General features: G+C 41.6%; 1 protein-coding gene across 4 annotated transcripts in view; it reads right to left on the reverse strand.

The window, feature by feature from the left end:
• Positions 1-1,477: 1,477 nt before the first annotated feature.
• Abcc9 (ATP binding cassette subfamily C member 9) overlaps positions 1,478-18,256 on the reverse strand; it is a 134,034-nt gene continuing 117,255 nt past the window's right edge. For all 4 annotated transcript variants that reach the window (XM_052720779.1, XM_052720778.1, XM_052720776.1 and 1 more), the window contains exons 34-40: positions 16,831-16,961; positions 16,006-16,084; positions 13,070-13,178; positions 11,525-11,628; positions 10,589-10,722; positions 7,252-7,314; positions 1,478-3,347 (exon numbers count right to left, since the gene is read on the reverse strand). In XM_052720779.1, coding sequence (XP_052576739.1) covers positions 3,210-3,347; positions 7,252-7,314; positions 10,589-10,722; positions 11,525-11,628; positions 13,070-13,178; positions 16,006-16,084; positions 16,831-16,961 — 758 coding nt within the window. In that variant the 3' untranslated portion in view covers positions 1,478-3,209. The remainder of the gene's footprint in view (positions 3,348-7,251; positions 7,315-10,588; positions 10,723-11,524; positions 11,629-13,069; positions 13,179-16,005; positions 16,085-16,830; positions 16,962-18,256) is intronic.

Below are 18,256 nucleotides of genomic sequence, written 5' to 3' on the forward strand. Positions count from 1 at the left end.
ACCGAGGGAGTGGCCAGTGCAGTGGCCCCAGACTGACCTCTAGATATGCCCCCATATTCAGTTTTCATGAGCCTTGATTTCTCCCAATTCCAGTTCTGACTGATGGCTTCTCCTGACTTTTGCTCTTTGGGAAACAGGGTAGTGGTGACCATAGTGTGGATGGCCAGTAGAAATTTGCTGCAGGGCATATAATAAGAGGTGATTTAAATCCCATGTAGAAGACACAAAGTGTGGATATATCAACATGTAAAGATGAAGATATTTGAAGAACAAATGTGACAGTGAAAAAGATAATAACCATCAAGATAACTTTCACCCTTTTTATGCTGGGAAAATGGGAAACATCAGCAACTACTCCCCATCCTCAAGCCAGGCACATCTGGAAATGTACACAGCATGGGGCATATACATTTGCAACTTAAACTCAGAAGAATTAAAAGCAAAGGATTCAATAGCTAACTCAGATGTGGAAAGCATACATTGCATTCTTATGAAAAATACTCATGCTTAGAATTCCCACTACTAGTTAAATGACAAATCAAAAGAAAATGGTGTTGGGAGTCCTGGCTATCTTCTCAGATGAGATTCAAAGCAAGATTGCATCAGCAAGGAACTAAAACAATGCATTCCATGACATGGAGGAGTCTGAGTAACTCAGGGTAAAATGACATCAGTGACAAAGAGAAACTAGAGCAGCCAGGCATGGTGCTGCAGGCATAGAAACCCAGCACTTGGGAGGCTGAGGCCAGAGGATCACTTGTGAGTTCAAGGCCAGGCTCAGTTAAATAGTGAAAGGGGAGGGCGTGGGGCAGGCTTAGGTGGCTTAACCCAAACTTGGCTGATTATAAATCTCATCTGAGGCACTTGCTAGAAATACATAAAATCTCTTCCTTGGTGAGTTTGAGCCAGTGAATCCTACCAATGCTTATCAAATCAATGATGTCAATAACATACAGTTACTGAAGAAGAAAACTGAATGAAGTTTTCAGGCGCATCCTATTAACTGGCATTTCTCTTTTGAACAGGTGGCATGTAGTTTTAGACAATGGGCCAATATGGGAACAGTCCTATAACTGCATAATCCAAAGACTGTTAGAAAATGAGTGACAAGGGAAAGACTAGAAGACAATTATATGAATCAGTCAATAAGTATTTGGGACAAATCCAGTCATAGAAACACTTAGTTCAAGATGTTAAGAAAATAAAAATGAGAAAGCAGAAGGAGGAGGAGGAGGAGGAGAAGAAGAGGAAGAAGAAGAGGAAGAAGAGGAAGAGGAAAAAGGAGAAGGAGAATAAGAGCTGGTCTACTCAATGGAAACAACCCTGAGGTCTGTTTATAAAGTGATGGTACACATTCATGACTCTTAGAAATCATGAAGGCAGGCAGACCAGGTATTGTCTGGCAAGTATGTTGACTCATATCTATTGACTGGTTAACATGCAATGGAACTGTCTGCAGAAGAAAAGTCACCTGCTGTAATTTAGTAAACAAAAAGACTAGTTTATTATGTAAGATAAGCCAATATGTTTTCATGTACTATAGAGAGTAAACTTACAGTGTACATAATAAACAAATTTAATATACTGAGAATAAATAGAATAAGCATAACAAGGAGTAGTAAAGAATAACCTATAGATACTCACTTGTGTACAGGATAGTGTAGTTTTACATCTGAAGGGGCTATGTCTGTAGGCAAACCTTTCTATGTAAGAAGAAGGTGTGACTTGGTAACAAACATCATGGATATTTAGCCCCAACAGAATTTTTCAAACCAGCAGTGTTTTAGTAGATTAGTCAATTTTTTATGAAGTACTTTTGAGATTGAATTTATTGATAATGACTGTGATCTACTGGCTTTTTGCAGATAATACTATTATTTTCTCCTAATGAAGTCTTATATGCGGGACAAGAGGTGGTGATTTAAGCAAAGTAATCCAGACCATTTTTGTCCATCATTATGAACTTCTTACACTATGGTTCTGCATCTATGAAGACACCTTGTTATATCCTGATGCACAAGAATTTTAAGTCTTGAAACAAATGCATTCCCCATCAATTATGTGTCTTTGAGATCTTACAATATGTGAAAACCCTTATATGAAACTCAGCAATGCTTGTATCAGATGGGCAAGAGTTACAGAAACTGTGGTAGCTAAGATAACAGGGAAGCTAATGTTCAGTAAGTTCAACTTTATTAACTAGTATTAAGTGAAACAGGACACTAATACCCTGCAGATTCTGGTACACTCTTGTGCACTAAAATTAGAACGGGACAAATGGTCACATGTATGTCATCAATGTCTACAGGTGAAATCTGCCAAGTAGAAATAAAAACTCACTATTTATGTAACCTTCCCACAGAAATGTATTGTAAGGAATATTTGGTACCCTTGAGGAATGTGCACTTGCCAAGATTAGCACACAGCTAAGATGTGGCATGAATGTGTGTGTGTGTGTGTATGATGGATAAGGCCATTTACCTATATTCTATATGTAATATAGCACTTCAGGGTTCAGAGTCATTACCTCTCTGATAAAGAATTAAATTCCAGAAAGCTTAACTGTCCTATCGCTAGAGGACTGAACCTAACTTGAACTTTCTCTTATTGGACAGAGGAAAATGGAAACAGGTATAATGTTTTCAAATATTCAACCTCATGTCACAATCTTTCTCTCGTAAGAGGTTGGCTTTACAGAAGTACTAAAAATGCTTAATTCTTGGTGACAAGAAATTATTAAAAAGGGGAAAAGTAAAAAAAAAATAAGCATAGAAAATATTCTCCTAAGGTAGATCATGAACTTTAGTATTTCGTTAGAAAATGAATTTCTTTTACTCTCTTCCTACATGGGCGCCCCAACAGCAAGGCAAGGTTAGCCCTCCCGGGAAGAGTGTGGTAATGCAGATTACTTATTTCAACCCCCGTGTTTGACAGACATTGACCAGACTTAACTCAAACTGATTTACTTGCATGTTTTAACATAGCCTGCTATTCTAACCCAGCCTGATCATTAGAAAAATAACTCAATGATGAACCTACAAGAAATGTCTCTCAGGAAACTATTAAACCAAAACAGGAAACAGAAACCTCAACTTTCATACAAAAATCTGCTGAAGTTTATGGTGCTGCCCTGTGAAGGCCAAGGTGAAGCTCCCTCAGGTGTGCTGACTGCAGGCATTTAAAGCCAGGTAGGACTACAAGGCATCCTTTCACATGTCTGCACGAACAAATGAGGCAAACACTCCATCTTCCTGGGCCAAGAGGCTTTCTGGAGTGTCGTATTCCAAAATGTTCCCTCGCTTCATCACAATGACCAGGTCTGCAGTCAGAATGGTGTGAACTCGATGCTGTGGGAATATGAAAACCAGCAACATTAGTTATGAATCTGAACTCATGAGCCAAAACAAGGAATATGAATATTTCACAGACCGGTCATGCATGGTTGCTTCTTTACTTTGGGTATGCCACGAAATATTCTTTTCTTGTATTAATTAATATACTTCTAAATACCAACCAATGTAGTTAGCTGTGTCTGCTCTGTCTTAACTTCAGTGCAGCTAGTGTTGCCACTATTTGACTAAACCTGACAACTATGCACACTAATAAGTGTGTCTCCGTTAAATGCTGAAGGGAGCCATTGTCAACCAGTTGGGTTATATTTTATTCCTGATTACAGTTATCTCATGTGTGAGCCCACTAAATCTCTGAATTAACACACAATGAGAAGGACCCTGAGAGATTCAGGTCCGGGGAATCCCACCTGGGGAAGTCTATTCTGGCATTCAGCATTTGAATGTGTTATTCAGGTGTATTGATGTGTGTGTGGTCTCTTATTCGGTGGAGATCACTATCACTCACTGGCTCACTTCCCATGTGGCCCCCTTGGAAGAGGGGCTGTGGCGTTACTTAGTAGTAATAATAAAAACTGCCGTTTATCTAGGATATGACCTATGTTAAGTGCACCACACACTTGGGAATCATCAAAATGTTCTTCAGCAGTGGGTCTTCCCTTGCTCCACTCCATCAGGGATATCATTAGGGTTCAGACAGATCAAGAAAAATAGAGATGATCCAGATAATTAACAGCACCATCATCATTGAATCATCATTGAGACAGGTTTGCTAGCTTCAGAGGGCAAGGTCTTTTTATCCTGCCATCCCTCAGGGGACGTTGGCCAACCACGATGAGTGTTGTAATGATGTGTGAGCAGGCTCTGATGTCAGACCGACTTACATTCCAGTTCCCATACCTGTCACCTGTGCAGTCTCTATCAGCATCCTAACCATGGGTGCTGCAGCTTTGTACCTACACAATGATGGCAGCAATGGCCCTGCCTTCCAGCATAGTGTGAGAGAATTTGTGTGGAAACTGCACACCTTTTCTGGCACATATCGACAAATGATAAATGTCAACTGCTGTTAGGAATTCTCTTGATGGTTTAGAAGGAAAGCTCTTGGTGGCCTTTATTCTTGCTGAGATCAGCCTATACCATAAAAATATAAAGCCAATCTCATGCCGTTTTAAATTTGCTGGGAGACACATTTTTTTTTTTTTTTTTTTTTTTTTTTTTTTTTTTTTTTTTGGTTTTTCGAGACAGGGTTTCTCTGTGTAGCTTTGCGCCTTTCCTGGGACTCACTTGGTAGCCCAGGCTGGCCTCGAACTCACAGAGATCCGCCTGGCTCTGCCTCCCGAGTGCTGGGATTAAAGGCGTGCGCCACCACCGCCCGGCGCTGGGAGACACATTTTAAAAGCAGCAACAAGCAGTTGAAAGCAACTCTAGTATATACATACATACATGCATACATACAATCCTCAGCCTGTTCTCTGTGTTAGCATTTTGATGTGAAACCAGCATAAAAATCTTCTTGCATCCTTCTCCATTTTCTGTTCTTGCTGTTTGAGATGCATCATGTATTTTAGACATGCAGTGACTCTCAAGAGCTACCAGCCACTCTCAAGGTCTCATAGTCACCTACAGCTATTTTTAGGAATTTTCCAGAAGTTGGGGGGCAATGTCCATCTTTGAGAAAAGACCAGAGCCATGTGCACCCCCATGCATCTGGAAGAAATAGACATAGCAAATTTCTTTATAACTATTAATGCATTTTCTCTCCAGAAAAATATTATTTCTTCAATAGCCATATCAGAGGTGCTTAAAAAAGAATTTGGCTTTTATGTCTATGTAGACAGTTTTATAAACATTGCTGGAATAGTTAAAAATAATGTTTACTAAAATAATAAAAACATTGAAAAATCTTAGCCAACAGAAATAAATATAGTTTGTGTTTATTCCATTAATTCACATTACTTTTTGTTGTTGTTGGGAAAGTGTGGGGTCAGTTAGTGTTGAAGAAAATTTCAAAATGCTCCAGAGAAGTTATCCCATTGAGGGTGAGGAATAAATTGTTTCCATAAATAAACACCCGGAACTAATTTGGAATGTGATGGCTCCTTCAGAAAAATATGTATTTTTTTTAAAGATATTTTATGTTTCAGTGGCAGTTGACCAAGGTAATGGGGAGCTTTTAGGCTGAGAAAGAAAACAAATCTTAGCAGAGCTGTCGATCATTCTGGAAGGAGCCTATGACAAGTGAGGTGCTGGTCTATCGTCAACGAGCTGCTTGCGTAGCATGGGCTTCTCCAGAGTCTCCTAGTGATGCCTCATCCCTGTGACCTTTAGGTGGGGGATGCTGGGAGTTTAATGACCTCCACACTGGGTGTGCATAGTGAAAAGTATTCCACAAATACAGTTAGAAATCAGGTAAAAGAATGTAACTTTGCATTAAAGATACAAATTGTGATCAAGTAATCTTCAAGATAAAGACTTCATGGGACTGCCCACCACAACCATGCTTCATGCAGAGCAGAGATTTGGTCTCCTGGGTAACCAAGGGTCTGATATTCCTTTCTCCTCCCACTCATGAAGGAGCAACAGGGAATTCTCCCTACATGTCTCTAGTGAGACAACTCTTGAACCATATTCAAGAAGTGGTATTTCACATCAGCTGGTTCTTTAGCCTCTTAGATCATTTACTGTGGTGAGAATGAACTTGCGAGGCTGCCTGCCCCCATCAAAAAGGAGGAACCGAAGAGCTTATCAGGAAAATTAGAGAAAGTGGGGCTTCCTTTACCTGGTCCCCACGGGAAGTCATTTCCTGGAGCTTGAGGAAGAAGCACTTTAGAGAGTGTCTTTCCCCCCAAAGTAGTAAGGGTTCCTCAGCAGCTCGGGTTCTCAGCAATTACACTAAGCAATCACGTAAATTAAAACCTTCTTTGGGCAGGTAACACACGTGGCATTTTTAAAAGTGACTAGAAAAGAGCCTCAAATCAACTGATCCTTAGGACAGAGGGAATCTTGCTTCCTATTAAATGCTGTCTTTGAGAACATAAGCATGCTCCTCAGTCAGTAGCACACACGGTGCAAGCACTTGGTCGAGCTGACTTGCACAGTCATCCCCATGGTTAGTTCTTCCCCCCAGCAATCCTTTCAACCACAGCCTCAGCTCTGCCTTACTCAGGTGAGTAAGCTAAGACATCTACCAGAGAATGAGACACTTGGAGGAGCAGATCACGCTGGGCTACTTGTTGGTCATCACCAAAGTAGAAAAGAGGCCATTCTTGTGTTCCAGCAAGTTTGGACCAGTGTCACACTCTACTAAAATACCCTCAGAAAAGACTAAGACAAGGCCTGCATCCACAATAGAAGAGACGCGGTGCTGGAGGAGAGAGAAGTGGAGAGGGAAGAGAATCAGTGAGAAGAAAAATGGACGAGGTCTCATCAAATAAAGTCTTCAGTGGGCTGCAATGAGAGCAAAGGTCAGAGCAAACACAACGAGGAGGAGACAGAAAAACTAACACCCTTGCGAGCAAGCAAATGGTAGCTAAGTGACTCAGCAACCCCATCTAGGCTACCTAATGTAGGGACGTTACCGTCCCGTGCCATGGGCATCTCACTGTCTTCTACTTTAAAACGGGTAAATAAGGAGAAATTATATACAAATATTAGCTAAATTGGTCATGGAATTTAGGAACTTTCTGAAAGTTACTATGGTGCTGGAAATTAGCACTGACACTGGTCAGTTGGTGTCCTTACATGTCAAATGGAGTGATTGAAAATAAATGATATATATGACATGAAACAGGAGAGAAATATACAACATCAATGTACTTCACCTTCTCAAACTTAAAACTCGAAGAGCCTTATAACCAAAGCTACAGAGGAATGAAGTGATCCCACACATGTCACTTACAGCTATGGTCACGACTGTGCGGTCCGCAAAGGCTGTCATTACTACTTTCTGCAAAATGTTTTCCTGCCAAAAGGAAAAGAGAAGTTTCAACTTTCAGGAGCCTGCTTTCTCTTGACAAAATATTTTATAACCCAAGATCATTACTCCACTGCCCAGTTCCTTCTGAGAATACTGACTCCAAGTCTTCTGTGGTGTTGACAAGGAAGTGTAGTTTGTAGCAGGCTGGGTTTTGGAAATGTCTTCAAAATACAAGAAAAGTCAGTTATCATAAGTGGAAAGGGGACCATGAGAAGGGAGGAAGAGATCTTTCTTTAAAAATTAATTTAATCCCAGCACTCAGGAGGCAGAGGCAGGTGGATCTTTGTGAGTTCGAGGCCAGCCTGGTCTACAGAGCGAGATCCAGGAAAGGCACAAAGCTACACAGAGAAACCCTGTCTCAAAAAACCAAAAAAAAAAAAAAATTAATTTATTTTATCCTTGTGTATGCCTTGTGTGTATTTATGTCAAGAGTGTGCAGGCACCCACAGAAGCCAGAAGAGGGCACCAAACTCCCTGAAACAGGAGCTACAGGTGATTGTGAGCGGGGCTGATAGGGATGCTGGGAACTTAACTCAGGTCCTCTGTTAGAGCAGTTCTGCAGCCCTTGAGGAAGATCTTAAGGGATGGGGATGGAGAGTGATGGGATGCATGTGACTTGAAAGCAGAAGGGAAGACTATTTCGGAGGAGGAGGAAGTATGGGGGGTGGTAACGGCAGTGGGGGAGGGATGAGAGTAAGAAGAAAGTACAGTGGTGGCATTTATGTATGAAAGTATCATGATGAAACCCATTCCTTTGTATGCTAACTGAAAAGGAAAGCTCAGTGGTTGATCTGACTGACAGATCTATCACCAGGAACCCAAAGAAGAAAATGAAGTGCAGGAGCATGGACGCACTTGCTTATTAGACCACAGGCAGTATATGACCGAAGCTAATCAAACCCTATCCTGGTGCTAACCTTTGACTTAGCAAGCAAAGAGAAACTGAAGTCCATGCCAAAATTTGGATTTTGACCCATAAAGAATGTTTAAGACAAAAATACTTTTCTTCACATCACAAACTATGATTATCATTATATTTGAAAGTGTTGTGGGTGAAGAGTCCACCTCACTCCTCAAAAACAATCCAGTTACCCATGTATGCCATTCAGGTTGCTTGCTGCTGTTTGAGTCATGTATTCTCACTCCCTTTCCTGCTCTCCACTATGCTGAAGCAGATGTCCTTGAACATGGCTGATAAATACCGATTTGCATTACTTCTGACCATAAGCCATTTTGTTATTTTTATACTATGGTAATTGTGATGTCACATAACTTGGTAATGTACTTTGATTAGTCTTAATAGACAAAAAAGAAAAAAAGTTGTGAAGTCAAGCATAGTGGTTTGTGCTTGTAACCCTAGCTCTAAGGAGGCAGAGGCAGGAGGATTGCAAACTTGAGGCCAGCTTGGGTATGATAGTGAGTTTCAGGCCAGCCAGGATTACATGGTGAGACTCTGTCTTAGAAAGCTGGAGTGGGGGGGGGGGCAGGAAGGAGGGAAGGAGCCAAATTATCACTTTCATATATGGTTGGTTCTTAACAATCTTGAAGTGGCTTTATTTGGGGGTAATTTGACCCAGTGTGAAGTGGGCAGCAGGAAGGCAGCACGGAGTTAGGAGTATAAAGACTCTGGCCTTTCCCATGAGTACATGGGGAAGGCCATTCTTAATTCAAGTCATTATTAATTTTAACAAATACAAATTGTTGTAGCCAACAGATGGCTTTAGCTATCATGGTCTACTGAAAAGGGATCTACATTCCACAATTCAGAGTTCTCATGACCGACCTGTGGCCTTATTCTGGCACACTACTCTCATCCACTGAGCCCTGGAACACACCTGGAAATGTATCAGAAAATAAGGATCCTGTGCTGATGAGCAACACTCACTCCTTCAGACTAAGATCTCTGCTAAACAGCCTTTATTTCTCCTTCCTTTCCTTCCCTCTCTTCCCCACTATGAGTTCTGTATCAACATCGGTGCTGTTTCCATGACATTGATTTCTTTCAGAATCTTGTAAGTGAGGCCATGCAGGATTTGTCTTCTTGTGACTGGCTTGATTCATTTAGCACAGTGCCCTACAGTTCCAACCACACTGTCACAGTGGTTGTGTGAGTCTTGGTAAGAGAAACCCCTTTTGGTTGATCAAGAAGACGGTTGGGGTGTCGTTTGCAACAATAGCGTTGAGGACTCTGAACCCAGTCAGAAGAACACACCCAGTCAAACACCTCCCCAAAGTGGCAGTGTGTCCCCCTTCTCAAAGGCTGTGTGGCATTCCCTGATCTCTACACACCGCATTCTCTTTATCTGACTGTCAACACACTTAGGTGTATGAATTAATATGTCAATAATGCTGAAAGGAGCAAGGCTATGTGGATACCTGTCCTCTATAATCTGATTCCTTTTGATATACACCCGGTAGTGGGCTTGCTGGTTCATACGGTAGATCTGTTTTTAGTTTTTTGAGGAATTTCCATGTTTTCCAAAACAGCTGCACTAATGTTCATTTGCACCAGCAGTGTGCCAGGGGTCCCTCTTCTCTCTGTCCTCCATGGTGCTCACTGTTTCTCCATCTACTGCTCTGCATAACAAGCCCAGTCAATTATAAAGTCACATATTGCAAATGTGTTGATTTTCAACATTTCCACTACAAAGAATGTGGTCAATTGTTTGGGTTAAAGATACATTTGTTTGCTTGATTGACTCTTTCTACGCTGTATAACATGGATGGTGACTTCATATTGCCCTCCCCCCCCCCCCCCCCCCCCGTGTGTGTGTGTGTGTGTGTGTGTGTGTGTGTGTGTGTGTGTGTGTGTGTGTGCTGTATACAAATAGGTGTCTGGTGCTTATTTCTCATTTCTTCTCAACAGTGTTAGCAGTTTAATTCATATCAAATGAAAGGTTTAAGGAGAGATTAAGAGACCAAGAGGCTTGTCCAGGGTCACATTTAGCCAGTGTGCAGTAGGGTTTAAGAAGAAATAGAATATCCCAACCCTAATTCTGCTTCTCTTTCTGTTACACCATCCGGCTAATCTGTGGTCTCCTAGTGGATGAGGCTGAGTTTGTTTTTTATGAGTCTCTACTACTAGTGTAGATTTTTAAAAGTGAGTCTTGGTAAGAGAAACCCCTTTTGGTTGATCAAGAAGATGGTTGGGGTGTCGTTTGCAACAATAGCGTTGAGGACTCCGAACCCACTTGGAAGAACACACCCAGTCAAACACCTCCCCAACACATTGGTTTTCAAAGCCGAGGTGCAAACTCACCGTGGCCATGTCAATGGAGGCTGTGGCCTCGTCCATGATGAGTATGCTGCTCTTTCTCACGAAGGCCCTGGCCAAGCAGAACAGCTGCCTCTGCCCGACGCTGAAGTTCTCCCCACCTTCAGTGACAGTGGCATCTGAGGCAGGGGAAGCAAGAGGCTCACTAACAACAGTAGGTAACTTTGGGGGGCAGGGGAGTCAGGAAAAACATGACATGTGCATGACTGGCCTGGTATGCTGTTGAAGAGATGGCCTCCTGAGAGGCAGAGGGAAGAGGATGCTGGCTCATCGTATTTTTGACAACATATGGAAAACTGTGTCCCAACAGCTAAGTCAAGAAATACTGCTAGACATTTGCAAGACCAGAGGACCTTGGGAATTGTTGAATTATTTAATCCAGTTCTCCCAGGAGATTGTGTAATTTACCTACCTGTGGCCTAGGGAGATCAAGTGGTTTGTTTAAGGTCATGTTTATCTGATGTGTAGTAGGCCTTGAGAAGAAATAGAATATTCCCACCCCAATTCCACTTCTCTTTCTGTTATATCAACCCATTAATCTGTACTGTCCCAGTGGATGAGGGTTGAGTTTGTTTTTAATCAATGTATTTCCACTGCTACTGTAACTTTATTAAAACAAACAAACACAGATGAGGGCTGAGACATGGCTCAGCAGTTAAGGGCACTGGCTGCTCTTGCAGAGAACCTGTGTTTCGTTTCCAGCACCCACATGATGGCTCACAACCTCCTGTATCTCCAATCTAATGTCCTCTTCTGGTCTCCACGGACACTGTATGCACATGATACACATACAGACAAACAGGTACACATACAGACACATAAATAAAAATAAATAATATTTAAATAAAAAAATTGGCACTAGAATTATGCAGTTCTCCAGAGCATGGAGCCAGAGGCACGTGGAGTTACTCGTAGCTGTACCTAAACCTCCTGGCAGAGATTTCACCATGTTCTTCAGCTGGGCGATTTCTAGAGCCTCCCAGAGCCTGTCATCTGTGCACTTGCACTCAGGATCCAAGTTAAACCTGTAAGGAAACAACCCTGTTTATCAGTTAATAATAAACATGAGACGATATATTCAACACCAGAACAGGGCTCAGTGCAGAGCAAGCACAAAAGCCATACTTTAGTGATAACTGTGTGAATGACCTCCAATGTTAGCACAAAAGTTTTTTACATTACAAGGTGCATTTGCATACATAATACAGTATGACCAATATTATTGCCCGGATCTATATTATGCTTAGTATAACCAGAATATTGTCTAGTCAATACCCCATAGAACTGATGCTAAACACACAAGTCTGTGTGGGAATATATAATACACAACAGAAGTATTCAGGGTATATCAGAGGTACAAGTTGATACAATACTGCTAAGTAACTTGATGCATCTAGAACTTTTTTAAGAATGTTTTTAATTTTTAAAATGAAAATATAATTACAAAATTTCTTCCCTTCGCTTCCCTCCTGCCAGCGTTCACATACAGCCCTGCTTCTGTCTCTCAAATGCATGGCCTATATTTCTTTAATTGTATATATGTATGAGAGAAATAGATAAATACAACCTGCTCAGTCCCTATAATGTTACCTGCATGTATATGTTTTCAGGGATGACCACTTCACATTGGATAACTAATTGATGTGCTCTTCCCACTCTCAGCATTCCTTAGTTACCTATAGTTCTTTGTCTAAGGCTGGACCACTAGGACTTTTAATTAAAGAAATCTTACAGGTGAATAATGAGTGACATTCCATACATTTTTTTCTCTAATATAAATAATAATTCTTGAATGGAGGTAGCAAACACTTCTTTGTAATTAGGTGACAGGGGAGGGAATCAAGAGAGAGAGAGACAAAAGCAAAACAAAACAAAACAAAGAATAAAGCCACACATGAACACATTCATACCTCCCCCGCCCACCCTAATGATCTAGTAGCTGTCTGGGTAGACCTTGGACTCAGACAGTCTGCTACTGGATGGCAATTCTACCACTTACTTGGACTATGAACTTGAGAAAGACACAACAGCTTTGAGTTTCAAAATAATCATTTGTAACATGGGGATAATAATATGACCTCAAAGCATTTTCCGAGGATTTAATCAGACAGTATATTAAAAGCAACTACTAGGAAAGTGAATATCTCCAGTTGTTTTATACTTTTTACTGATTTATGGGAAACAACAAACCAGGGCAGAGACCTCTGGAGTTGCTTTGTCCAAGTGATTTGAGAGGAGAATAAAAGTTGTGTGAGGCCGGGAGGCAGATAGAGACAGTCTACGTTATCTGTTGAACCCAGGACAGACACACAGGAATCAGGCAGGCATCCGAAATGCTGCCAGACTTTATAGACTCCAACAGGAGAGCGCTCAAAGCACATGTCTAGGCTAGCACACCCAGGGCTCCTCCTCCAGCTGTGGGGCAGCATGCTCGACTTGATCAAGTCCTCAGACTAGCGCACTCACCTGATAGAGCCACTAAAGAGGATCGGGTCCTGGAGAATGATGGACAGTCTAGAGCGCAGTGTGTGCAGGGGCAGTTTGGAAATGTCTATCCCATCAATGACTATCTTTCCTGTTACGGAAAAACAAATGCCGCAGACGTATAGCAAACTCATGAGAGAGATTTTCATTCATTTAATAATTAAAATTGTTCTCCCCTACTCTCTCCCACCGTTGCCTGGCCATGAGGCCCTGGGCTCAGTGCCCAGTCCCTCCAATGAATGAATTAATAAAAGATTTTTTTCCAAGTTCTAGGTTGAACACAGAATACAAAGCTTCCCGTTTAAGTATCAGAAACATCTGTCTCTAACAAAAATGTACACTTCAGGGGAGATTTGTCTTTCTGATATATTTTCCCCTGAAGGAATGTTCTGTTATTGTTCATATTTGGCCAGACAAGCCCAAATCACTTTTCCCCCTTTGGGTCTCCTTTTTTCTAGAAGGCCTTTACCTTCCCTTCCTGTTTCGTTTTGCTTTGTAGGATTTGTTGGAATCAGACATCCTGTATGTGTTTACTTATTTTTTATTGTCTAGCTCCACACATTCAAGTTTCCTGAAGACAAAGCTTTTGGCCTGTCACCCACTGCTGGGACGAATAGCACAACATATTAGGAATAGGAAAGCAAGTTCTGATGTGAGATCCGATGTCACCAAGGTAGTCCGTGCTGTCTGCAGACTTACAGGACTGCACATTCTGCATGTCCCCTTTACCTGAGAGATTCATTTCCTCATCTTGTCATGCAAAGACAATGTTCCTTGTGAGACAAATAAGATGGACGTGGAATGTCAGCTACAGCCCAGTTAGTAGTAAGCAAGGGCTTTGTTGCATGGATCTTAAAAGGTCTTATTAATAAAAACAAACCTGAAGCCAGGTATTGGGGTGAATGCTGGAAGATCAGAGAAGCAGAACAAGCCACAGCAACCTCACCTTGCCAATTCCTCAGCTGATCCTGTTTCCTTAGACTAGAAGCTTCTGAGTCCTCATCCAGAATGAATCTCAGCTGTCTGCTGCTAAAAGCCTAAAAGCTTAACCAGCCAAATGCTTCTAGTTTCTGGTCCTCACGCCTTATATACCTTTCTGCTTTCTGCCATCACTCCCTGGGATTAAAGGCTCACTTTCTGGAATTAAAGGCGTGAGTCACCATGCCTGGCTGTTTCCAATGTGGCCTTGAACTCACAGAGATCCAGAGGGATTTCTTCCTCTGGAATGCTAGGATTAAAGGTGTGTGCTACCACTGCCTATCCTCTATGTTTAATATTGTGGCTGTTCTCTTCTCTGACCCCAGATAAGTTTATTAGCGTGCACAATATTTTGGGGAACACAATACTACCACAGGGCTTCCTCAAGCAGAAGCAAGGAGGATGAACTTAAGTGGGTTCTTTCAGGGACTATGCTACTGAAAAGGCATCAAATTAGTTAGGGTTCTCAGGGGTGCCTAAAAACCACCTTTGTAGATGCCTGAAGATCAGGCTAATCGAATAAGCTCAGCCATAGTCACAGTTTTGTAATGAAAACTTTCAGTTGTCTTTGGACCATGTAATTGCTCAGAGACACAAACTCTGCTGAAGGCATTGCCCATCATGGAATGAACAAGCCACTAACCCACCTAGTGGTGGATGCTTACTATGCCACTGAATTTACTCTCCCCCATTCTGATTTCTATGGTTCATACACACACACACACACACACACACACACACACACACACACACACACACACACACACACTTTAAGACAGCTTCTCTCCATTATGTAGCTCTGGCTGTCCCAGAACTCACTGTGTAGACCAGGCTGGCCTCGAACTCACAGAGATTAACCTGCCTCTGCCTCCTGAAGACTGCGATTAAAGGCATGTACCACCATGCCCAGCTACAGTTCAGTTTCATTGCTCACAAACTAATCTTTTATCTCACAGAATTGTTTTGTAGATTAAGTAAAATAATATAAGCTGTCAAGTGCAATAAAAATACAAAGTACTGTAATTATCACTGTAGTCAATAGAGACAGTAGTAGGAATCATTTCCTGGGCTAAAGGTCAGGGTCATTGCTGGAGCTCCTTTCATTTAGAATGGCTTACGTGTTGGCATGTTTATAGCCACTCAATAAACAAAAAAAATGACATATTATTTTTCTAAAACAAAGATTAAATGATTTCTGCTGTTATAGTAGATGAACAAATGTTTCTGGATATTGTGGACATGAGTTTAGCATTTTACAGCAAGGTTTGTCTACACACAAAATGTTCAGCATCATTAAGAACACAACTGTAAAAGTCACACAACTAAATTATGAGTGCAGATTACTTATTTCTGTGTCATTCTTTTTCCTTCAGTAGAGAAAGACATATTTTTTAATCTGGGGAGAGCAAAGCAACCTTCCCTTTTCTTTCCTCTCAAAATCTCACCTCCATCTGTTGATGTTCGATGTGGTGGCTGTGCTCATCCTGTAAGTTTATAACAACCTGCTGGCAGCTGTCACTATGCCTTCATTTGGGACTGTCATCTTATTCTCCCAATTCTATGTTCTCCTGTTATCTTCGGGGTACCTGCCTCGACCCATGTGCAGGATACGAAGTTCTGATAAATATGTGCTGTTTATTTTCACAGAATTAGGTAAATTGATTGGGCTCTATGATTTTTAAAATATTTTATTTCTTTCTTTTGTGTGTGTGTGTGTGTGTGTGTGTGTGTGTGTGTGTGTGTGTGTGTGTGCACAAGCACACGTGCACACACCATTGTGCAAGTGAAAGTTAGAGGACAACCTGTGGGAGTCAGTTGTCTCTTTTCCACTCTGTCGGGCCTGAGTACTGAACCCAGGTTGTCAGGCTAGCTGGCAAGCACCTTTACACACTGAGCCACAAAGGCCACCTGGCTGGCGTAAAACTTAGTTAACAACTCACCATCAAATATGTCGACCATTCTGAAGAATGCCAGAGATAAGGACGACTTCCCACTGCCAGTTCGGCCACAGATGCCCACCTGAGAAGAGCAGGAACAATCGAGATCAGACAAAGGCATGAAAGGCACCGAGGTATTTTTAGCTTCATCAAGGTACCATGGAAAAAGTACAAATTTGCTCAAATAATTGCATCACAATTTTCTGCTTAGATCTCATGAATTATGATAAAATGAAGTCCTCACTAAACTAATGATTGCATCTGATTTTTATTTCTATGTGGCTGTGCTGTTCCCTGTTCCTGGCTTCATTTCTGTATCAATTTATAGTTGGACCTTTAAGTAAGTGCTCAGTTTTGCTGAGCAGAGATGGGTTAATAAGAATGAGTCCACTGTCCCCACACATAATCTTTCAAAAATAGGAATTAAAAGAAGTAGATTCAGAGCAGATCTAGAATGGAGGCAAAGGTCATGGAGGAGATGTCTAGTACAGCTCTGAGCCAGAAATCAGAAATTTTAAACAGTGTGTCTGGTGTTGACCATTCTGATTTGATGGGGTGCTAATGAAGGGCAGAATAACTTAGGGAGCATTTGGTGTCCTGCTTCAATCCCCTCTCTCCCCTCCTTTTTCATGCAGATAATTTTGTCCACAGCATATGTGGAATGTGAGTCTGGATCTGGACACCTGTGGTGGGTGTTGACATGGTGATCAGGTGCTCACGTGGTGATGGGGAGGTGCTCACGTGATGATGGGGAGGTGCTCATGTGGTGATGGGGGCTCCACCAGAGATTTATGCAGACAAACAATCGGGCAGTGGTGAATCCCATACCTTCTGCCCAGGTTTGATGTAAGCCTTGACGTGTTTCAGAACGGGCTTCAGATTATTTTCATATCTGACACAGAGATCATGAATCTTGATTTCGCCTTCCTGTGGCCAATGTTCTGGGACTTGAGAGGGATCTGGGGGTAGTAGAATAGATAATGGTAGTTAAGACATAGATGAAGAAAGAAACACAAATTTAAATGTGTATAATTTCCAGGAATTGCTTTAACAATGCATGCGCGCGCGCGCGTGCGCGCGCGCGTGTGTGTGTGTGTATGTGTGTGTGTGTGTGTGTGTGTGTGTAATTTCCCTAAATTCATTGTAATACTGAAACAAACTATGATAGCTTGTTTTTTAAATTTAAATTGCCTTCAGGGTGAACAATGTTGATCAAGAATTTTAAGTTTTTTGAGTTATTTTCTTTCTTTTAAGTTTAGGTTTTGAAACTTTTCCATAGATACACAATGCATTGTGACCATTCCTTACCCTAACTTCCTTTTCTTGATGGCCTTCCACTTCGGCTGACCCCCTGCACTTTTCTAACTAGCGCCCTTCCTGCTTTCCTGTCTTTCTTGTGTGGTACAATTTTAACTTCTGTGGGGGGGGGCGGGCATTAACATCATCCCATCTCTTTGGAGTCCCAGCATTCAATACTATTCAAGCTAAGTAAAGATAGTTCATTTATGAATTGATATACATGTGAGTGGATCCTCAAACACCTGAAGCTTCTAATGTGAGAGTATCTATTATTTGAAGATAAAAGGCAAGGCTTGCTGTGTCCCTAGGAGGCAGGCAAGAAGTCAGTATCTGCAGTTCTAAGTGGACAGCCATATGGGGAGGTAAGCAAAGCACTCTGGGAGCACAGAGGGTGGAGACTTGGGTCAGCCAGGGGGACTTGAAGTAAAAGCAGTTCTTGAGATGAATCTTAGGGAATTGAATTCAAATATGTGTAAGAGAAGAACAAAGGCAAAAGAGAACTGTATTGTGCTATTGTGTCTAGGAAGTATGTAAGTGGGTGAGAAATGGAACTGGGGAGGTGGCAAGCCTCACTTAGTGGCCTCGGCTGTAACTGGGACTATGTACTTTACCAGCTAGAAAGCCACTGAATGACTTAGGCAAAACAATGCATTTTGACTGAGATTTGCATCTAAGGAAGGTCATGCTGTGTTTATCCTCAACTTTCCTGGCAGTTATTCTAATAGAATTAAGAATCTTGTTTAGTACTTAAGTTAACAAAGCTATAAGAAAGAGAACACATTGTAATAAGGTGCCAATACATTTGCAATTCTTTCTAAATAGAATTGAATATTGTCTACTTAGAGTCTACTTGTATCCAAGACTAAAGTTTTGCTTGTTCTCAGCTGCTATTATCAAGCAATATCAATATGAGAGGGGGTATAGTGTGTGCATACATATTGCCAGCACTCAGAAG

Source organism: Peromyscus californicus, unplaced genomic scaffold, assembly GCF_007827085.1.
Source record: "Peromyscus californicus insignis strain IS unplaced genomic scaffold, ASM782708v3 Scaffold_6__1_contigs__length_162567912, whole genome shotgun sequence".
Taxonomy (NCBI): Eukaryota; Metazoa; Chordata; class Mammalia; order Rodentia; family Cricetidae; genus Peromyscus; species Peromyscus californicus.